The 21,663-nt window shown below is 35.3% G+C and overlaps 1 protein-coding gene across 7 annotated transcripts in view; it reads left to right on the forward strand.

Moving 5' to 3' along the window:
- Positions 1-21,663, forward strand: part of MRPS30 (mitochondrial ribosomal protein S30) — a 123,682-nt gene that overhangs the window by 37,414 nt on the left and 64,605 nt on the right. For 3 of the 7 annotated variants that reach the window (XR_014241854.1, XR_014241855.1, XR_014241856.1), the window contains exons 6-9: positions 1,891-1,942; positions 9,338-9,365; positions 11,957-12,093; positions 16,499-16,573. Coding sequence is in view for 3 of the 7 variants with exons in the window: in XM_082382406.1 (XP_082238532.1) it covers positions 235-263 (29 nt within the window). In the remaining 4 variants the exon portion in view is untranslated. Of the gene's footprint in view, positions 1-234; positions 1,851-1,890; positions 1,943-9,337; positions 9,366-11,956; positions 12,094-16,498; positions 16,574-18,964; positions 19,276-21,663 lie in introns of those variants that run through there. The other 4 variants (XR_014241853.1, XM_082382401.1, XM_082382402.1 and 1 more) reach the window with 4 other exon arrangements.

A 21,663-nucleotide genomic window follows, 5' to 3' on the forward strand; every position in this document is an offset into this window, starting at 1 on the left:
AAAGTGATGAATTCTCTAAATGCCACTGCAAGGAGTTTGGAATTCATCCTGGAAGCAATGAAGAATTCAATCCAACTAATTGTGGGAAGCATTCTACAATTTTTTAAGTTGGAATAAATTCTTCTTCCCACTGGAGAGATAAAAATAAATGAATGAATAACTAAATGAATCACCCCCAAAGGGTGTTTTTTTTTTATGTAAAAGGAAAGTTTATTGTTTATTGTTTCCATTTAGTCCACACCTGGGAGGGGACTCTGGAATGAGGAAGGCCGCTGGGCTTGGAAGTCTCCTTGTCGGGCTTGGAGGTGAGCCTTTTGCCCAGTCCGTTCTGGGGCTGGCAGGCCTCTGGAGGTTGATCAGGTGGTTGCCCAGAGGTGGTTTACACCCTCCAGGACCACATCTTCATGGTGGAAATGGAAACACAGAGACGTAGGTGTAGGATGCCTGCATTTGCAGGTGGACCAGACAGTTGATGGTGGTTTTCACTTTGGTGGAATAATTCTGGCAGATCTGACAGCTCATGGTTGGTTGGCAATGAGGATTTAACCACAAAAAATAACGTTAGCTGATCTTGGAAGCTACGATCCTGCAGAGAAGTGGTCCTGGAGGATGGACTGGAGAGGTGGTTGGAGGGTGGTCTGAGTTTCTGGGTCCACTTGTCCAAACACTGGTAAAGCGAGCTGGCACCAGTGGGCGCTCTGTGCTTTTGCAAAGAAGGTAAATATGCCTTTAAGATTATGGTTCAACCCAATCAAGAGAAGAAGGAATAAATAAATAAGAGTATGATGGTACTTATTCTACTGAAGACTTCTCTCCCAGTTGTCAGAGTCATTGGCTAAGCATTTAGTGGGATAAGTGTTCAAACATCTGAGACTTCTATCAACAGTATGACCAGCAACACATTTTGTTTAATTATTTGAAAAGATCTTTTATTTCTAGGACTAAAGTCAGAGACAAAATAAACTACATCAGGACCAGAGATACTCTAGTAATACCATTTTTTTTTTTAATTCACATATATTACATCTGGGTTTTCCAGACATTTTATGGGATAATTATGGCAAGGATAATTATTGTAATTTTAGAAAAGAGGAAACTGAATCTAAGAGGTTAAATGATTTGCTTAAGGCCACATAGTTAGGGAGGGGAACCCTAGGGTGCAAACCTAGATATTTCCAGTTCTAAGGCTACTGATTTTTCTTAAACCTTACAATGAATCCAGATATACTTTAATAAAACATATAAAGTCAGCTTTATGAGGAGGACACAAAACGAGGCCCATTGGAATGACAAAAGAATGTAGTATACATTATGTAAATATACAAATTATTTTCTACATCTATATTGATAAATCAAGTGCATGCAGGTGACAAAGCAATCTACAATGTTAAGTACAGCCAGTGTGAGCAGAGATTAACTAATAATGCTAGGGAAATTATTATTTTACTATGAAACATTTCTTCACCTCTATTTGTCTTTGGAGATGTAGCACAGGAAATTTGCCTGAGGAGCAATTTTGAGAAACAAAAGATGTAGACAAATTTTAAGGAGGTCAGATGAGTGCTAGGGAAGAAAAATGCCCAAGGAAATGTTAATAGAACAAATGTATTTAATCTGCAAATGGTTATTTAAATGGAATTTTTCTTTTACTTTGAAGCTTTAACTAAGTTTTTAAAAACCTACCTTGATTATTCATAATGATGGGTGTCTTTAATTTCCCCCACCAGGTTTTGTTTGTTCAGTCTCTCCCTAATCCTTAACAACATCATTCCCTGGTTCACTTCTCCCCTCCTCCCCAACAGGGATATTCACAGTGCTATGCATGTAAGAGATACCGACTAAGTATGTGTGATTGATCTAAAGTCTGACTTAGCTTTGTTTTCCTGACAGCAACTATATACGCCATGAAATGGATGGAAAAGAGAAGCAATAAAAATCCCAGGTAATAAGTAGACTTTATAATTAGGCACTGAGTAATTGATAAATGTCTGTAGTTAAATGTAGTTGCTTATAAATAGTCAGCTAATTAGTTATAAATTTATAACGTCCAGAATTGTTAAACACCGTCCATAAGCAAGTTCTCTGTTATCTAATCTTTTCATTTTAAGAAGTTTAATCTTCCTTCCTTTCTCCCCCCACCCTTCTCTTTCTCTCTTTCTTTAACATAATATCAGCTACATATGAGGATAATAATAGCACGTACTTTTTGGTGGTGGTGTGAGGATTAAATGAAACAATCCATATAAGGTGCTTAGCACGTTCCCAGCAATGTCAGTTTATTTTGTGATAGGTTGTTTATACTGAACTCTTATTTTTGCCAGGCACTTGCCTAAGTGCCTTTGGTGAGTTATGTCTTTTTATCTTATCACTCTTACTTGGAAGATGGGGTCCATGGTCGCAGAGCCAGTAAATGCTAATGGCAATATTTGACCCTAGGTAGTCTTATTCTAGTTTCCCAATTCTTAGCCATGGTACTTCTCAGTCTGGACACCTGTAACTTGCTCTTATTTTTCCTCAATGTGCAGCAAGTGCAGCTCTGCCATATTTTTCAGCAGGATTTCCAGATATAGCAAAAGCTTAGGTCCTTTGAGTTAACTTGAGTGAAGTCCTTCTACAATAAATCAACAAGGAGAGATGTCACATTAATATTGAAATCACTGAGAGTTCCAAATTTAAATTAGAATTATGTTTATATTTATGTTATCAATAATAAAAGCTCTGTCAGGTATCAATAAATGAAATTTGAAATATTCTGGATATAAATGTTAAACATTTATTACTTAACAGTATAGAGGTCAAATACTCTTGTCCCTTCATGGCTGCAATAAGGACTCTTGATCTGGTGGAAAATTTCACAAAATTAGGAGTGTTTTGAATGAAACAATCAGAATCCCTCTGATTTTATTAATATACAGATCTCAAAATTTAGTACTTATGTCCAGTGCTATAAAATAGCAAGTATATATTTAAAAAAACCCTGCAATTAAAATTTCAGTAAAGCTCTTATATGAATTATAGATAATTAAAAACAAGGTGTTATACTGATAATAATTTAGGGGACAATATTGGATGTGTGTATTTTTCCCTTTAAAGGCTGTAGACTTATGCTTGACTAATTCTTTGGACAACATCCCTGGCAATGTTATTATTTTTCTTGAAGTAATTGGTGTTCACAATTTTTAATTCTCATTACCAGCATTTAAATATACATACCAACATTTACTGTTTTGGGGTGTGTATTTAAGTCAATAACTGTAAAGCACCCATAGGAAAACAGGAGCAACATGAAGTCTTTCACATTTTAAGTAGTGTAGCTGTATCCCAGGAAGGTCTGTGCCTTAAAAGACAATTGTCTTGTTCAGAGGACTACCTTAATTTAAAGACAGCGTGTGAATCTATTGAAATGTGTGTGGATTACATACATCTTGCCTCCTGGACCCAGCCCTGGACCCCAGCAGTTGACCCAGTGTCGAGCACATAGGTGGATCTTAATATTTGTTGGATGGGTAAATTCTGACTGATTAATGGAAACACTAGAAATGTGATTTTGTGTGTGTGTGTTGGGGGGAGGGGTGGTTTTTAGATGGGAGAGATTAGTTCATTCCTGCATAACAAGTGGAAAAAAGTTTGTAAAGAAAAGGTTTTAATGGCAAAGGCTTTGAAAGTAAAAGTTTATTAAAAATTCAGAATCCAAACTTGGGTGTGAATGGTAAGTTCATGCAGTGTAGCTGTCTTTTACTGTCTTCTTTTTGTATACTTTATTTTAGAGGCATTGACTGTGATCTCAAGATATGTCTTGGATAAATATGAATTAGTGGAACAGAAAAAAAGTGATAAGTAAACATTTTCAAAACAGGTTAGAATTAGAAAATATGTTATATAAGAATATATATTCTCCCTTAAATCTTCATGTATCTAGTGATTTTGCTATTTCTGTAGGAAACATCATCTTGCATGAGGAGAGAGGGCATTTTAAATTACATAAACAATTCCATCTAGTTATAAATAGATTGTGTTCTAGAAGTTCATTTGAAAGTTAATTTTTTAGAAGTTATAACCTATTTTCCTGAGGAAGCAATGTGAGAAATAGGACTTAGATTCTCAAGGTGCCAGAAGGTGTCATGACTTGTCCAAGCAATTTAATGTAAAAGCAAGTGCTCCGGGGTAAGAAAGAGCTGGATTCAAATTCCACCTCTCTAACTGATAGTTTCCTTCTCTATAAAATGGTGCTAATTATAACACTCACTTCATTGTGTCTATGTGGATTAAATGACGTGGTAGATTATTAAGTGCAGTGCATGCTTCCAAGAAAATATTGCTCAAAAATGGAGACATTGTTTCTCCCATTACAATAAAGCCTACAAAAATCCATGCTCTCACTGTATTTATACTATCTTTATTGTATCCCATTCCTTTTGGGGCCCCAGACATTGTTAGTATTTAAAAATTATCTATGTAATTCTGCTCTGCCTCATCAGGACAGACTTCCATACCTTTCTTCATTCTCTTTTCTCAGCTGGAAATGAATCCATATACTTTTTTTTTCTTTCAAGTTCCAGCTCAAATGCTACTTTCTCTAGAAAGGCTTTTTCCTCATTGGAGCCAGAATTAATGAAGAAAAACTCAAATGGTGAAGAAGGAGCTAAATGCTAAGCAGAACTAGTTCTAGAACCAGAACAGGCCAGTAGACATGTAGGTTTGCCTGCTTTTGAGGGTGGATAGGGCAGGTGGTTTAGTGTCCTGGATTAGGATAGGGCTCTTTTATTAGAAGTAGACTAGGTGAGAGCCCTAATCAAGGGTCTGCCAAAGTAAATCAGAAGGGACTGAAGTAGCACAGAAATCCAGCTGGAGCGGTACTGTATAAACTTAACAGTGAGCCATATAAAAGCAGGAGCATTGCTAGACTCTCACAATCTAACACAGGGTTAGTTAGGTGTTCGTTAACTGACTTGGTTATTTGATTAGAAAAGACAGATGGAAGAAAGAAGGAGCGTATACAAGCTAAGTTGTACAGAGGTTCAAAAGTCTATTAAGGCACATTCATTGAAGTAAAACGTCATTAAATGTGTAGTTTTCTATGCAGTAAAACAGCCTGCTGCTTTTAAATTTTTAATTAAAAATTTTAATTTTTGTTCTCATTCACCAATTCCCTTTTAAGAAGTAATTCCAGCTTTCATTTCAAACCATCACTAGGAATATCCATATCCCTCATGTGATGATTTAGAACAGAGCAGGGTGGTAGGGTGAGACAAAAGCCTTTAGTGGATATTAAAAACTATGATGCTTTAATTACGGGGCTTTTAAATTTGCACATACTCGGTAAACATGTTACCCTTATAAGTTTCATAGCTCAGGTGTACGCATTTATAGAAAGAGCGACTCCTTTGGGAGGAGGAGGATCAGATACACGTTAGCAGACTGAATTAAAACTTGTATCACCTTATCTTCTGTTTTTTTGGCTCACAAAATTATGTCAACAATTCCGACTTTTCTAAGGAAAGAATTTTACATTTTTGGTAAATGTCAGGTGTTTTTTGTTTTTGTTTTTTGTTTTTCCTTAAAGGGTAACAGTTACCAAAGGCTATGATACATTGGTACCTAGTATATTAGGAAGATAGTAGTTTCTGGCTTTATTCCAACTCTTTCATTCAGCACATGGCCTTCCCAAGGGGACTGTTCTACTTTATAATTATGCTGTTATGGGCAATCGTTTTAGCCAGGTGCAGTGGAAATTTTTATCCCTTTCATGAATGCTAAGCCAGCCACCCCTTGATGCATGAGGTTGCATGTGTTTCTATGAGTGCCTATTTGCATGTACACCTTCAGATTTTGTCCTTGACCTTCGTGTCTTTTATTTCTATTAAAGCTCTTTGGCTTATTTCCTTTCTTTCTATGGTTTTTAGTACAATCTCTGTATATACCAAAGATGCCCCATTTAAACTTCCAACCTATATCTCTGTCCGGAATATTCAGATACATATATCTAAATGCCCCCTGAACATCTCAACTTCTGGATCCAACAGACAGCTGTCATAGTGTGGTTTATAAAGAGAAATATATATTTGGTCTTTGTCCCCATTCGCGGCACAGAACTCCTGAGTCCTTGGGATTTCCTAAGTGATGAGAACAATGGGTGTCTTCTGTTATGCTCATGAAGTGACTTTTGAAAAACCCCTAGGTAACCTAAGGCTGAGGGCTGGTTTCTAGTGGAGCCAACCACGTGATTAGAGGGTTGGAACTTTCAGTACTCGCGCCTACTCCTACCCCGGCCCCAAGTCTGGGGAGGGGAGAGGGGCTGGAGATTGAGTCCAATCACTAATGGCCAATGATTTAATCAGTCATGCCTAAGAAATGAAGCCTCCAAGAAAAACCCAAAAGGACGAGCTTCCGAGAGTTTCCAGACTGGTGAACACATGGAGATCTGGAGAGAGTGGTACACTGGGAGAGGATGGAAGCTCCCCACCCCTTTCCCTAGACCAAACCCTATACATCTCTGCCATCTGGCTGTTCATCTCTATCCTTTATAATACCCTTTATAATGAACTGGTGATGTATTAAGTAAATGTTTCTCTAAATTCTGTGAGCTGCTGTAGTAAATTAATGGAACCGCAGGAGGCGGGTGTTGGAACCTCTGATCTATAGCCTGTAAATTAGAAGCACAGGTGACAACCTGGATTTGGGATTGGTGCTGAATTGGGAGGGGGGGGGGGAGAGGGGCAGTCTCGTGGGACTGAGCCCTTAACCTGTGGGATTTGATGGTTAACTCCAGATAGATAGTGTCAGAATTGAGCTAAATTTGTGAAATGCCTGGTCAGTGTCCACAGAGAACTGAGTTACTTGCCTGGTGGTGTGGAAAGAACACACATATTGGACAGTTCAAAGTCAATATGTTAGAATCTTAACACATAATATTTTCTCTCCTTCTTACACATTTTCACAACAACATGGTCCTTTTACTATATCCTTATTTCAGTGAAAGTCACCTTTATTTATATAGCTACCTAAGACTGTAATCTAAGATCAAAACTCAACATCTTCCTCGTTTCTTACAGACAATTAATTCACCCTCCTTAATATCTTTAGGATCAGTTTCTTTTTCTTTCCTTATATCACCACCTTACTTTGGAGCCTCATAATTTTTTGTTTGCTTTACTGTGATAGTCTCCAAAGTACTTAGCCTACATTCAGTCCAGCTCTTTTCCAATCCATTTGCATACTTTACCCTTCCACAGTGATCTTTCTAAAACACAAACCTTGGATATTAAACTTGTCTAACATTCTTCTGGCTCGGTAAGTTCCGTGAGTTTACCACGTCTGATTCAACTTTGCATCTCTACTGTTTAGGTGAATACTAGATACAGGATATTTACTAATTCATTCTCTTATTCATTCCTTCACTTTAAAGGAAGTGAAGGTATTTAAAACCTTCTGTGATCCAGGGACTGGGTCTACAAATGTAAACAAGACAGCTGAAGTTTCTGTTCTATGCAAAAAAAAGTGGTGTGATATGATAGAAAGTAGACAGAAGTGGATATTTTATATAGAGTTCTCAGAGAAGGCCTCGCTAAGGGGCCTTGGAATCTTCAAGGGTGAGAAGGATTCAGCCTTGAGAAACAAAAAGGTGACTGTATATCTGGAGCAGGGTAGGCTAAAGGGAAATTGCAGCGAGGTAAGATTGCCCAGCTGGGAAAGAGCCAGAAGACAGAAGTGGTCAGTACACTTTCCTTCACTGTCTGAGTGAATATAAAGAAGTAGGTGGGGAGCTTCTTTATTCTTTGACTTGGCCAGACACTAGAAGAGTTGCTTTGCAATCTTTCCATGCTATTGCCTTTACATTTCCATCAGATACTGAAATCTGCAATCTGTTTAAAAGTAGTCAGTGGGGATTAGTGAGCTCTGTTGGCCTTTAGACTGCTGATTGAGGACATGCAAGTGCCAACAATGAATAAGCCCGCAAGTCCCTGTAATATTTAAAATGGATCCATTTTGTGACATATTTTCCCCAAGTCTTTTAAAAGCCTTAAGCGGAGACTCAGAAGGATGACTCCAGAGTGAATTAGCATCAAGAAAAAGCGGAAATTATTCCTTTGTTTTGATTCATGCTAATGGGCCTGCCTTCACATCAGAGCAGGAAGTCCTCTGATTCTTTTTTAAAACACTATCAAATTCAAATATGCTTTCTGTTGTCTGCATAAATTTCCAGAAGTGTCTAAAATTCAAATAGTTCAGTTTACTAACTGCATCTTCAACTCCTTCTTATATGCAGAGGCAAGACAGTTCTATTGAAGAAAAGTCAGGATAACGAGGACAGAATTTCAAATTGTAATTCCACATACAAGAGTGTTGCATTTCACAATAATGTAAATAACCAGTACCAAGCTGCATGGTATACTGAACTGAATTTGATTAGTTGGTTATGGCACTGGATGGAATTTGGAAGTGGGTGGTAATGGGGTTCTATCTGATGTAGTAAAATATTAGGGGCTTTGGAACCAAACAAATCTCTCTTCTTGCCTCTGACCTTTAGGAAGAACATGGAATCCTCTGAGCTTTATACTTCAGAGCCAATTTCCTTTAATGCAGTACATGCCAAACTTGCCTGGCGGTAAAAATTACCTCAGGTAATCCTATCATTTTACATTCCATAGTCCCTACTGACTGCTGACTCTCTTAAGGGAGGAGCTGGGAAAGACATATATTAAACTGATAAGAACAGATACTACACTTGATCTTAGCCAAAAAGCCAAGAAGCGATGGGAAAGACATATATAATGCCTCAGATGATCAGGAAAATTTGGGACTCACAGGCCTCATGTGACTAATTAGACATTTTCTTATTAGTCCCTGAAAATTCCAAGGTTCACCAGTTTGAGAAACACTAACTTGGAAAACTAAAGGCTTATACTTTTAAAATGTCTCTCACATGGTAATTATCACTGAAAAAGAGTGGTTAACCTTTAATCTTGTCAAAATTAGTTTTAAGGCTTACCTTTAAATGAAAAAGTAAAATTTTTAAATTCTCAGAGAACTCATAAACCCCCAAGAGAATGTGGGATGATCCTTAGTTGGAGAGACTCAGTTTTACTACAGAGCCAACTATGACAGTTGTCACTTCATGAATTTATTGTCACTTCATTACTTCCTAACTTTTCCTTATGCAGTATCTCAATTTCTCATTCTAAAGGCATCTGAGTTGTTCTGACACAGAATTTGCATTTTGGAATACCTAATATATGCCAGTTGGTAAGATGTTTAGGTCTAGCTCTGTATGTGTTATCACATTAGTTCAAAAAAACTATTTCAATAACTGATTTTATTTTCTGTATTCCTCTTTGAGGGTAAGAAGCAAGTCATCTGAAAATGAGGTATGTCGAGAATGTGCGTGTGTGGTAAAACAACTTCTGGATCCCATCTTGTAGTTAGAAATCCACGAGCTCAATCTCCTTCAATTTCTATACTCAAAAGGAAAAATGGTTATTTATGTTCAACATGAAGATTCCTAGACTGTGAAGCTCTTAACCATAAAAGCAAGCCTCACCATACAGAATTTAGCTGATTACTCTGATCCAGATATTGCTAAAACATTTTCAAAGATTATTGAAATATTTCCGTGCAGTCTTTAATTTTTCTGTATGTATTTTTCATATAGTTTAAATCTATCTAGATATCTAGTTTTCTCTCCCATTTTTCTTTCTGTCCCCCTACCCTGACCCACACCCCAACATACACACACACACACACACACACACACAGCAGTGTATTTTCCCTTGGAGTGCATCAGTGTTTTTCTGATTAAGTTTGTATATATTTCTGAGACTGCATTTGATCAGAAAATCTAGGACATGGAGGAGGAGAATTGAAACTTTGATTAGAAAATGTGACTTTAGGTCATTATAAGAAATTAAATTATGTACTAACTAGTATTCTCTCCAAAAATAATTATGATAAATAATATTTTGCTTTGAGATGTCATCAAGAGTATCAAAAGATGAATTGTCCTAGGCTACATACTATGTATTTTGCAGCACACTCCTTATTTTAGATCTATTACTATAAATAAATCAAACATATACTTAAATAAATATGAACTCTAAGTCCTCAAATAAGAATAAGATATACCTTTCCCCCTCTTTTAGCAATCTCTATCACAAAATAGGCCAAGATGTGCCACATTCAGTTCATGGGAAATTTGCTTTATTCTGAAAGTGCTACTCTAGCTTTCCCGTATGAAATAATTTGCATTGAATTTGTCTCGTACTTTGGAATAGGCCATCAACTGAGTAAACTATTTGGAAAGTTCAGTCGAATCTTTGTTATCCCAGAAAATCTTTGTATGCTATTAAGAATTGATATATGGTTTGTCAGTCCTTTTATTATTGTTATTTTTTTTTTAGTTGTAAGTTATGGTCATGAGTATTGGAAATGGCTAAGATAGATTAAAAATGGTAGGTAATTATACTATATTATTTCTCAGATGGTTAAATTAAGAGCTCACATGATATTAGGTATCATATGTTCTACATGGAAGAAGACCCTAAGACGTATTTTAAAGGGTAGTTTCTCAAATAGTGATTATTAAAGAAATAGTAAATTTCAAAAAGCAATAACTGTGCTATGATAATGCTTTTATTTTTTAATACCAGTGAAATTTAACAAATACACCAAATTACAGTTCTATAAATAACTTATTCCCTATGTGATTCATTAAATATATAAATGATCCCTTGTTTAGTCCTTGCTTAGCTAAACCTGTTGTATTTCCATCTAACAATATTGGAAATTACTTTTTTCACAAACATGTCTTCTTTTTCATTTGGTAGTTTGTCACTTTGGAAAAAAAATGATTTCAAAGTAACACTTCATGCTACACACATGCTATCTACCATGTTGGATTTAAATAAAAAATGACAGGACTTCCAAGTTTTACCTTTTTTGTGTGTTACCTTTAGATTATTGGTGAAGAATGAAGAATTCAAAATCATACATAATTTAAAACAAATGAACATTGATTTTTGAATTTGCTTTCCCATTTTGTGAGGTTATTTCCCAGATCAGAAAATGTCACTGTTATAAAGTAATAAAGCCATACTGGGGCGATCCAACTGAAAGAAAGGAGAAAAAAACTGTACAGTTTCTTATTTAAAAAATGTTTTCCTTTCTTATTAGAGAAAATTTAGAAAATACAAAAAGGAGAAATAAGAGAAAAAAACCCACTTTAAATATTATCATTCAAAGGTTGTGTCTTTTAACCTTTAGTATATTTTCTTCTAATGTTTTATCTATGTTCACCTTTAGGGATTTTCATAGGTGTATATAAGCAATATCAACTTCTATTTAGTTTTCTTTTTACCAGTACACATCATATTTTCCTGTATTATTATAAATTTCTCAGAGATACAGTTATGAATATCTGCAGAATATTTCATTGGTTTGATATCCCATAATTCATTCCATTATTCCTCTATGGTTAGACAGTTAAAGAACCTCTAATCTTTTGTTATTTTTTGTACAGCTTTGTATTTCTATCATTGACATGTTGCATTTCTCTATGATTCTATCTATCTTTAGGAAAATAAACCCTATCAATAAACTTGTAAACAAATTTTTCTCAAATGAAGTTCAGTGGAGTTTTCCAGAGATGGCAATGGAAATTGACAAAAATTCTTATTATTGAATGTGGAGCTATATGGTTTAGAGAAATCATATTAGATATAATTGATTTAGTACTTTAAGAGTTGATATTTTTCAGGAATTCCCTTGTGGTCCAGTGGTTAGGGGGGCCTGGGTTCGATCCCTGGCTGGAGAACTAAGATCTCAATGTTTATCAATACCCAATTTCAAAATCATTATCTGGAAAGTTATATATAAAGCAATGTAACTTTAACTAATGACAAACATTACATGAAAACAGTACATTTCCTAACTTAAAAAATATATGTGATTATATTTTTGCTAGATGCCTGATGTTGAATATTGTCATGTGAGGAATAAAGTAAATTCCAGCAAAAAGAATACTGGAAACCAATTCTGTCCCTCACCCGCTCTGCAATCTCTCCACGAAAGGACCAGTCTGTGACACGATGTCGATGAAAGGTAGACTGATGAACTGCATTTCCTTTTGTGTCTGGGGCACTGAATCCAAGCAAGGTTACACTGTTATTTGTTGAAATAATAGCTGGAAACAGAGAAAGTGCTATTGATCCTTTCATCAATAAACCACGAGTAAACAATGCAATCTCCTTGAGCTGCTAGGGGAAAATTATATCTCATTTCCTGTTTGCCTCCTCAAGTAGAGCAGGATCATTCACTAAATAGGCAAAAGAGAAGTTTCAATTACAAGTTGACTTCTAACATCTTCTTCAGAGAAAATTCTCTGTCTATGAGTTCACCTCTCATGACAAGCAGCCTTTAATATAACTCTTCCTTTTCATTTCTCCTCCTCTTGTTTCTTTTCTTCCTCTTCCATCCCCTCCTCCTCCTTTTCTGCTTCATTCTTCTTCTTTATTCTTCATTGAACACTGCTTTCTTTGGAGGAATACAAGGAGACATTTCTGAGAATAAAAATCAGTTTTTAAAAGGAAAAAAAAAAAAACCCCAAAAAACAAACCCAACCCTCTCCCCTGTGCTGTCTTCCCTGACAATGCAGATTGAATCGACTTCTGAATGTCAGCACTGGGTCTCAGGTGGTATTGGAGTTGCTAAGGCCTGGCGAGTAGACAGCACTACCACGGCAGATGAAGGATCCAGGACAGACTTTAACAGTAGCCAGTGAGGGGCAGGTAGACATTGCAGGTTGTCGAGGAGGATCTGCCTGTTCAGTAAATGCAGCAGGTGATTCAGGCAACAGTACCTGAGTGCTTGTCATGGTCTAAAGATGTCACATATGATAGGCCACTGGTTTTGACATGTTACAAGACACAGGTAGGAAGGGAATTTAAGAGCAAGTAGAGGAAGCCGACTCACCGGAACTGCGGTGCAGCCAAAAGACTCCTGCATACAGGGAAATAGAGCAAGGCAAGTCCAAGTCTAGAGAAAATCCTTAGAGAAATATACACTTATGGATGTGTTTAGTGCCCAATATTGTTATGCAAATTGTGCTATAATTGCATAAAGTTCTGCTACCTATTTAGAATTTTTAGCAGATTTTAAAGTGATTGGGTCCTCAATATGATTAAAATGAAAATCTAATTAGAAATAAATGTGTGCACACTGATTTGGCAAAATATTTATTTTAGTATAAATGTAATAAACAAGTCACAGTTAGTTTAAGTTATATGTGTGTCCTTCTGTACAAGAGTAATAAAAAAAAGTAAGTTAAAAAGTTAGCAAGCTTTAGATAGACTCTATTATACCATTACAGTGTCAACCAATTTCAAAATGCGATTATATCTGCAAATGGCAATAAACATTAGAGGGTGATTAAATTAAGTGTAGTTACGCATCTTTTGGTTATACAAAAATCAATTATGGAAGGTACGATAGTTGAATGGTGCACTGAAGTTTTATTTTCATACCAGTCTAATGTGTAACTGTAGATAAATTATGTCCCCAACATAAGTTATTGTTTTTGTGAAATGATCCACCAACCAACCGAGCACCAACTTGCCAGAATCAAGGCAATGGTACTTTCATTGCAAGGAATCACTTCCTAAAGAATATGGGCATTGGTAATTGCTAACACAGGTCTGAGTGATAATGAAAACTCTTGGTTACTTTGACAACATATTTTCTTTTATTCAATCAAATACTGACTATGTGAAAGAATCTAAGTATGCTTGGGGAGAACTGGGGAAAGTTTGTGGATGGTTAGAAAAGGCTGGATATTTCCTACCATCAGAATTTACCTATGTCCTTTATTTTTTAGATAGAAATGTGACTATAAATGAAATGTTACTGATACTTCGGACTACGAATTTTGTTGGAATAGTGCTTAGTTTGTAATAAGAATTTTCCTCTACAAGATAGTCTTTCTTCCCCCTCTGCACCTTTAAAATAGAAGCAGTTCCTTGTTAATGTTCAAGAGTCAGTTAATATTTTCTAGTGGAGGAAAATAAAAATTGCCAGTGTCTGCAGAAAAGAGCAGTATTATTTGTCTGAAGAGCTTTTGTTTTATTTATAGGCTGAGCAAAGAAAAGATCAAGCTAGAGTCTTTCTTTTGGTAATTTATAAGTAAATATAAGTCATCTTTTAATAGTACGGCTAAATATTGAAAATGTTTCAGGCAAGCTTGAAAAGATTATTATTTGTTGGGTGTAGGATTCTCAATTATATATCTGTGTAATTGAGTTTATTGTGTTCTTTAAATCCTCTCTGTTGTCAGTAATTGACTCTATCCATGTATAAAAGAAATAGATTTAAATCTCCAATTATATTTGTGACTTTTATCAATATCTTATAATTCCATAATGTTTACTTTACATATTTTAAGGCAATGCATTTATGTGTTTACATATAAATGATTATCTTTTCCATTTTTATTATGTTATTTACTATCATTTGTTTATTGGTTATTATATTCTTGGAGACTATTTATCAATCTTCACTGTTAAATTTCCCACTTCATATTTAAGGAGTATATTGGAGCAAGCATCTAGCTAGATTTTGTTTGTGTTTACTGATTTTTTTAACTTACATATGTCATTTTACATTTTTACTTTATTCTTCATTTTCTGGAATTATGGTTATGTGTATGCTGGAGTCTCCCAAGCTATAATTTTTAACCTTGTTTTTAAAGTTTCTATTTTGTTATCTTTTTAGTCTACATTTTGGATGAAGTTTTCTACATCATCTTTGAATTTACTAATTTTCTTTTTACAATACTTCAGATTGGAGTTTACCTTATTTTAAGTTTTCAGTTTCAATGAATTTATTTGATCATTTCTTAGGATTTCCATTTTGTTCTTTAAATTCACCCATTCTTGCATAATTTCTTCATGCTGGTTTCATAATTTCTTGTTCGTTTTGATGAGTGCTATCTCTTCTTTGTGCTCGGTAAGGATGCTAAACATTCATATTTCTAAAAATATTTTCAGATTGCCTTGTTTTCATTTTATCTAGAGTAAATTTATCAGATATTTTTTAAGGTTGTAGGTTATCTCCCTATTCATTATTTAGAGGCTTATAATGAGTGGAAGATTTTATTTCTATCTCACCTGCTTTTACCCCCTTCTTATTGGCAGTTTTATAATTTTCTCCATCCAAACTCACCAGAACTCTCAGACCTGAACTAGGTCTTGTATTTGTGACTCAGGGCTCCTGTTCCTCAGAGATTCAGGAGACCTGGAAACTAGTCACTAAGCTAGATGTAAATATGGCCCATGTCCTGACCTCTAGGCTGCATTTGCTTGCTTCTACTTTCCTTGCTTAATCTAAGTTTTAACCTCTGGCTGAGTTTGGTCACAGACTGGGTCAATTGACCATACCTTGAGTAGGATGAAATTTGTTTTATTGCCTAAGCTGGAGTGGATCACTTTAAGTTTCTCATACTTGCCGAGTTGGGAATTCCCATCTGGCCCTGCCTTCTTACAGATGCTAAACTTGGCTGGCCCATGGTTGTGTTTTGACTCCATACCTATGCTACAGAGATGGTTGTCTTATTTCAGATCTCAACTGTTTCTTTTAATTTTCTTTTTTTTTTAAATTGGTATCTTCCATTGCTGTACATTAGAAGAAACAGCTCTCAAAACATAGAGCTATAACACTATATTGTCTATAGCTGCACTGTACAATATAGTGGCCATCAACCACATGTGGCATGTTAAATTAAAATTAAATAAAACAAAAAATTCAGTTCCTCCATCATATTAGCCACATTTCAAGTTCTCAATAGTCCCATGGGGGTATTGGCTACCATTTTGGATAGTGCAGATGTAGACTATTTCCATCGTTGTAGACAGTTCTCTTGGGTGCTCTGTCTACAGTATGAAGCTAAATATTGAAAAGAAGACAAAAAAGGCTGCAGATATTTAACCTGTTATGAGGTTGTTGGAAGCCCTGAAGCTTACTAAATTATTGCAACAAGACATACGTAGACTCTTCAGTAATAGGATTCTGAGACCAAGTGCTTTATTGTCAACAACATGTCTGTAGTTGCCCACTATGAATTTTTCTCTGAAGTATAATCTTATGATTTTGGAACCTGAAGACCTGGGTGCAAGTTCCAGTCCTGCCCCTTGCTAAGAATGTGATCTATGATTATACACCTAACTTCTCTGAACTTCCATTTTCTCATTTGAAAATTAGGATAATAGTTATTTTGCCAACTCTGTGTGATTTTTGTAGTATGTTATATTAAGGTGTATCTCAGAATTAATTAATAAGTGACCTTTTTATATTTAAAATTTTGCATTTCTTTAAATCTTGCTTTTTATTGTTTCTTCTCAAGTAACATAATGTTTATTCTGATTTTATTTTTATATTAGAAGTATCCATGTCTAATTATATTAATAGAGACGATTTTGAGTAATGAGAAAAGCATAATAACTTCCTTCCCAAACAGGTACACCTATGGATTAGAGAGTGCTAATGATGGCATTCTACTGAAGAATCTTCCACTTCAGGCCTAGTGAATGAGGTATATATATTTCTGAACCTTAATGTAATAAATTTCAATCTGTAGTGTTATAGCAATTTTAGCACCTATTACACAATGTGACTCACTTTTATTAAACATAATCAGGCAAACCATGAAGCTGAGTGCTGAAACCATAAATAAGATTTGACTCTAATACTTGTATCTATCTCCATAATCAAAGAGTAATCTTCATATGTGTGCAGTTTAGTCAGTTTTTTTTTTTTTTTGGTAGAACATCTTAAGAGAAACATTTTTATCAAGACCCTTAAGTTTTAATATAACAGATTTTCAATTTTGAGATCTATATAATTGTAAAATTTCTATATTAATTCCTGAATCATTTCACTTACTTGTAGGAAAGGCAATCTCTAATTGTATAATAAAACACATGTTGAGGGGATATAAGTAGTTAAATAACAGCAATTTTTTAACTGTTCTATTTTTTCTACTTAAAAGAAAATATGTCTATTCTTATAATTGTTTGGTCTAAATTAAACAATATTTATTTCTCATATATGAAATTGAGACATGCATGTTCTAATATTCATCATTTGTAGCCTATTTTAACCGTCACAGAAACTCTTCAAGGTAAGTGTTTATAACAAATGAGGTGACTGAAATGCAGAAAGTTTACTTTTCTGAAACTGGGTTTTCAATTCAAGCTCTACTCTGTATCTGTTGTCTTTCTTGTAATGAGGCCAAAAACAGAGTCCTAATTATAATATTGGTTATCTGGTTCTTACCCCACAATGAAGGTTTCTAATGTTTACATTGACTGAATTTTTTATTAGCCCTTTTGGAAACCTATTTTATAATCTTTGTTAATGTGACACCAAGTAACTATTTTTTGGAAACAACCTATGGACACTGAATCCTTCCCAGAAGGCCTAAATATTCTCTGTTAAAGTAACCTGTAGCCTTTTCTGGACTATGACACATTTGCTGTAGAATCTCATTTTATAATCCAGTTTTAACCTGTGTTCTGTAATTGTCCATTCATTAATGATGTCTGTATCATAAAATTATAATTATGAAGTTAACATCTAAATTTTAGCTTGACAGGGAGCTAATTATTATTTATGTGTAAATAATAGTGGAATAAAGGAAAATACAAACTAAACATAGATATCTATAGTAAAATGTTGCAATATATGCAGAGATAAGAAATATGACCTATTTGTTTCATTTACTGGAAACTACTAAATCAGTAAAACCTTGGGAAATTTAGTTTTCTATAAAAATGATTTTACAAGTTTTCCGGGCCACTGACAATGTGTAAGGTGCACTTGCACATTCATTTTGAATGTATGACCCAAGTTGTTCCTTTGAACTCAGATTGTAGTAATGGGGCGTCTACATGGAAGATTCATGCAACTGTAATGTGAGGCTGAAATGAATTTTAAAAGATTATCTATTCCTATTCCCTTTTCTTCTCATTTTGGCTGGATCTTTCCAGGTGCATAAAGTTTTAAGGCTATCAGAGAAGGAAGCTCACAGCCTTTTACTAACTCTAGTAAACTTTTATCTTGCTCTATGCTCTATTTTAAACTTATATCAGCCCTACTGGTGACAGCTCATAGGCGAATTATGAGAACAGTAAGAAAACTTGAAACTATATCAAACGAGGAGAGTTGGAGGAATTTTTAGCTAACTAGCGGCATAAGCAATTTCTTAAGCATTTGAACAGATGTGAAAGAGAGAAGGAGAGGACTCTTGTCTTTTAAGAGTTACCTATGCTAATGGATAAAAATTGCAGAAAGACAGATTTCAGTGATATATTGAAAATAATTTTATAGCAATCATTGAGTGTTTTCCATATTTGAAGATGATATTGTAGAAGGAATTAAAGCACTAAATGGGTGTTGGAAGATGGCTCCCATATTGTAGACAATACATTGAACCTCCAGGAACTTAATTTGTATGACCTAATAATTATGTCAGAGATGGAACTTAAAACTAGGTCTATTTGAAGTCCAATGAGTATGGCATTGCATCCAGTTTCTGATGCTCAGAATTTTAGTCAACCACCATCCCTTCATTTTTGCATAGGAGACAACTGAGTCCCAGATTGAGGTGAGAACTTGCCTAAATTTACATGTAAACAAAGTTTATATTTGGGTATGGCTCGTATAAATGGCAAGTTATTAATATGAATTTGTTTGCAAAGATGGGCTGAATTATAGATGGAAAATCTCAAATATAGAAGCGAGAAGACCTGCAGAGGTCATGTGTCCCATGTAAAGCTCCCTTCTATAGCTTGCTTGACAAATGGTTATTCAGCTAGAGCTTAAAAACTCAACTTTGTGAATATTCCTTTTCATGTTTGACAGAGAGCATTGTTATACTGAACTGAAAAACTGTCTTCTTTTCTGGTCCAACTTCTATACTTAGAAACAATAAAGAATAAATTAGCGGGCTTCCCTGGTGGCGCAGTGGTTAAGAATCTGCCTGCCAGTGCAGGGGACATGGGTTCAAGCCCTGGTCCAGAAAGATCCCACATGCCACGGAGCAACTAAGCCCGTGAGCCACAACTACTGAGCCCACGTGCCACAACTACTGAAGCCCACACACCTAGAGCCCGTGCTCCGCAACAAGAGAAGCCATGGCAATGAGAAGCCTGCGCACTGCAACGAAGAGTAACCCCTGCTCGCTGCAACTAGAGAAAGCCTGAGTGCAGCAACAAAGACCCAATGCAGCCAAAAGTAAATAAATAAAATAAGTATCTTCACTATGATTAACTGTTTGGGTTTTTGTTGTTCTTGTTGGTGTTTTTGTTCACTCAATTTATAGTTGAAAAAGTTAAGACTCAAGTAATAGAACAGAAGTACATATCTTGGGAAACTTTATTAGTTTTTGAATTATTCCTGTGCAAAGCAGAAATTAAATAACAGAAAGTGCACCAAGGGAAATTTAACTTCGTGAATTGTGAAGTAGGAGGTGAACAATGCTTCCTTTTTACCACCAGAGGTCTTCAAAAGATCTATAATAGCTGCATTTCCTCCGACTGAGGAAGAAAAATCTCTAATGACGAAGCTGACAGAGTCTTAGCAAATAATATACTCAAGAACTTAAGTAATGATTAGTGTTCTCTAGCCTTAAGGCTAAACATTTCCTCTAGGTAGAATTCAGTCCAAGAAAACAAAAACTAATAACCAAACCCTCAAATGCAGAACAATTAAAATGTATTATTTTATATTTTAGTTTGATTTATTGCTTAATCATCTCAGTTCCTGTTGGGGAACTTCTGATGCTAATTGCAATGATTAAAAACAATATTACATGATTATCAATATTACATGAAAGTGGAAACCCACTATTATTTACATATGTTTAAGAATGTATTATATATTACAAATGTGAAAACATCCTAACTTTGCTTTTCAATTTAAAGGTTAAGGGACAATGTGGCTTAATTCCTTTGACTTATCCTAAACCACTGGGAAGCAAAGCTAGGCAAAGATTTTTGTATCAACTTAGAAAAACAGCTCCCTGTTTGGATTTTAAAAGAAAGAAAATGACTTTAGATGAACTAATGGATCCTGTAATATGCATAATAATTTGAGTAACAGTTGTCTAATTTCATTGGTACTTTGTATTTCTTATGGTGATTACTATTTAATTCAATATTTATTGAGAGCTTATTATGTGGCTGCCATTTTACTAGTGATGGCATATATAAAAATTGCAATCACACATGATCTTGTTCTCAAGAAATTCACAGCTTAGTGCAGGAAAATAGGCAAAGAATTACAATTCAACTTTCTAAATGCCACATTAGAAAGATGATCATAAGGGCAATGAGAACCAAAAGGTGGGCACCTAACTCAGGGAGAATCAGAAGATTTCAACAAAAAGCAGATACACGAACTAGGTATTGAAAGATGAAAGGCAGTCATGTTGTCTAAAGTGGGGGGAAGGAGAGCAGTGCTTCATGGAAGAGAAAAAATATGAGCAAAGCAAAGTGAAGGCAGAAGAGAATATAACATATTAAGGAATGATGGGAAGTGGATGAAGAAATATGCCTCGATCTGTAACCCAGGCTAAGCTTTTTGCTTCCTACACGTCAAATGAAATCAAGAAATACATCCTCGATTATTTTATTTTGAGGGTAAAGCAAGGGCTAAGGTGAAAACATTCTTAATTCTTGTTTGCAATTTTAATCATTAACCATATAAAAATAAAGAGGTTCCCCAATCAGTGTCCAAACAAAATTTAAAACATAAACTCACACAATGATCTGAAAAACAATTTAAAAGTTGTTTTTCTTTTTATATTCTAGCCCTGCATCTCCTGATTTTTGTTTTCTCATGAACGTTTTCATCTCCCCCTTCCCCCTTGCCACAGGTTGGCATGCTTCATTTTTTTTTCTTTTTTTAAATCTAGTGAGACGGGGGCAGTGGAGAATGAGGCATGTCTGACTTGGAGGAGAGGGAACACTAGATAATGTGGGTGTGTGTTCAAGGAAATGTTTGTGTGTTTAATGTTTTTGTGAGGGAGGAAACAGGAAGCATAATAAAACCATTCAAAATAGAAAGAAAGCAATACATTTTAATTATAATTTATGGTCATAACAGTACTGCCCCAAAGAGACTTAATTCAACCATCATGTTCACAGACATTGGTTAGTCTTGTAGTAACATAGCTGCTGTTGTCTTTGGTTTTGATAGAGTACAACTGTTAAAGAAAAGGCTGGATTCTAGAGTTTGAGGGTTTAGATTCCTGCCCTTTGCAGGATTCAATACAAATCTCTCTATTTACATTTGAATAGGAAACAAAACAGACCGGAAACTCCTAACCAGTCTCCTTGCCTTGCATTTAATCTTCCTCTGCCCAATTCGTTTGTTTTGTGGACTCCTCTTTGTTTCACTCCTGTGCAGGATCTCCACGAGACCTCTCATGATGGTTTGCCATCTATCTCCCTTTCCTTTCCTGGCTCCACTCTGCTCCAGTTGTACCAAATTTCTGTCATTTTCACATGTTGACATTTTAGGGAAGCTTCTGGGCTTTTGCACAAGTTGTTCCACAGCTTGGCCATCATCTTTCTTTTCACCCATCCTGTCTGTCTATACAATAAGACAATGATGAACTGA

Source organism: Balaenoptera borealis (assembly GCF_965194805.1).
Source record: "Balaenoptera borealis genome assembly, chromosome: 2".
Lineage (NCBI taxonomy): Eukaryota > Metazoa > Chordata > Mammalia > Artiodactyla > Balaenopteridae > Balaenoptera > Balaenoptera borealis.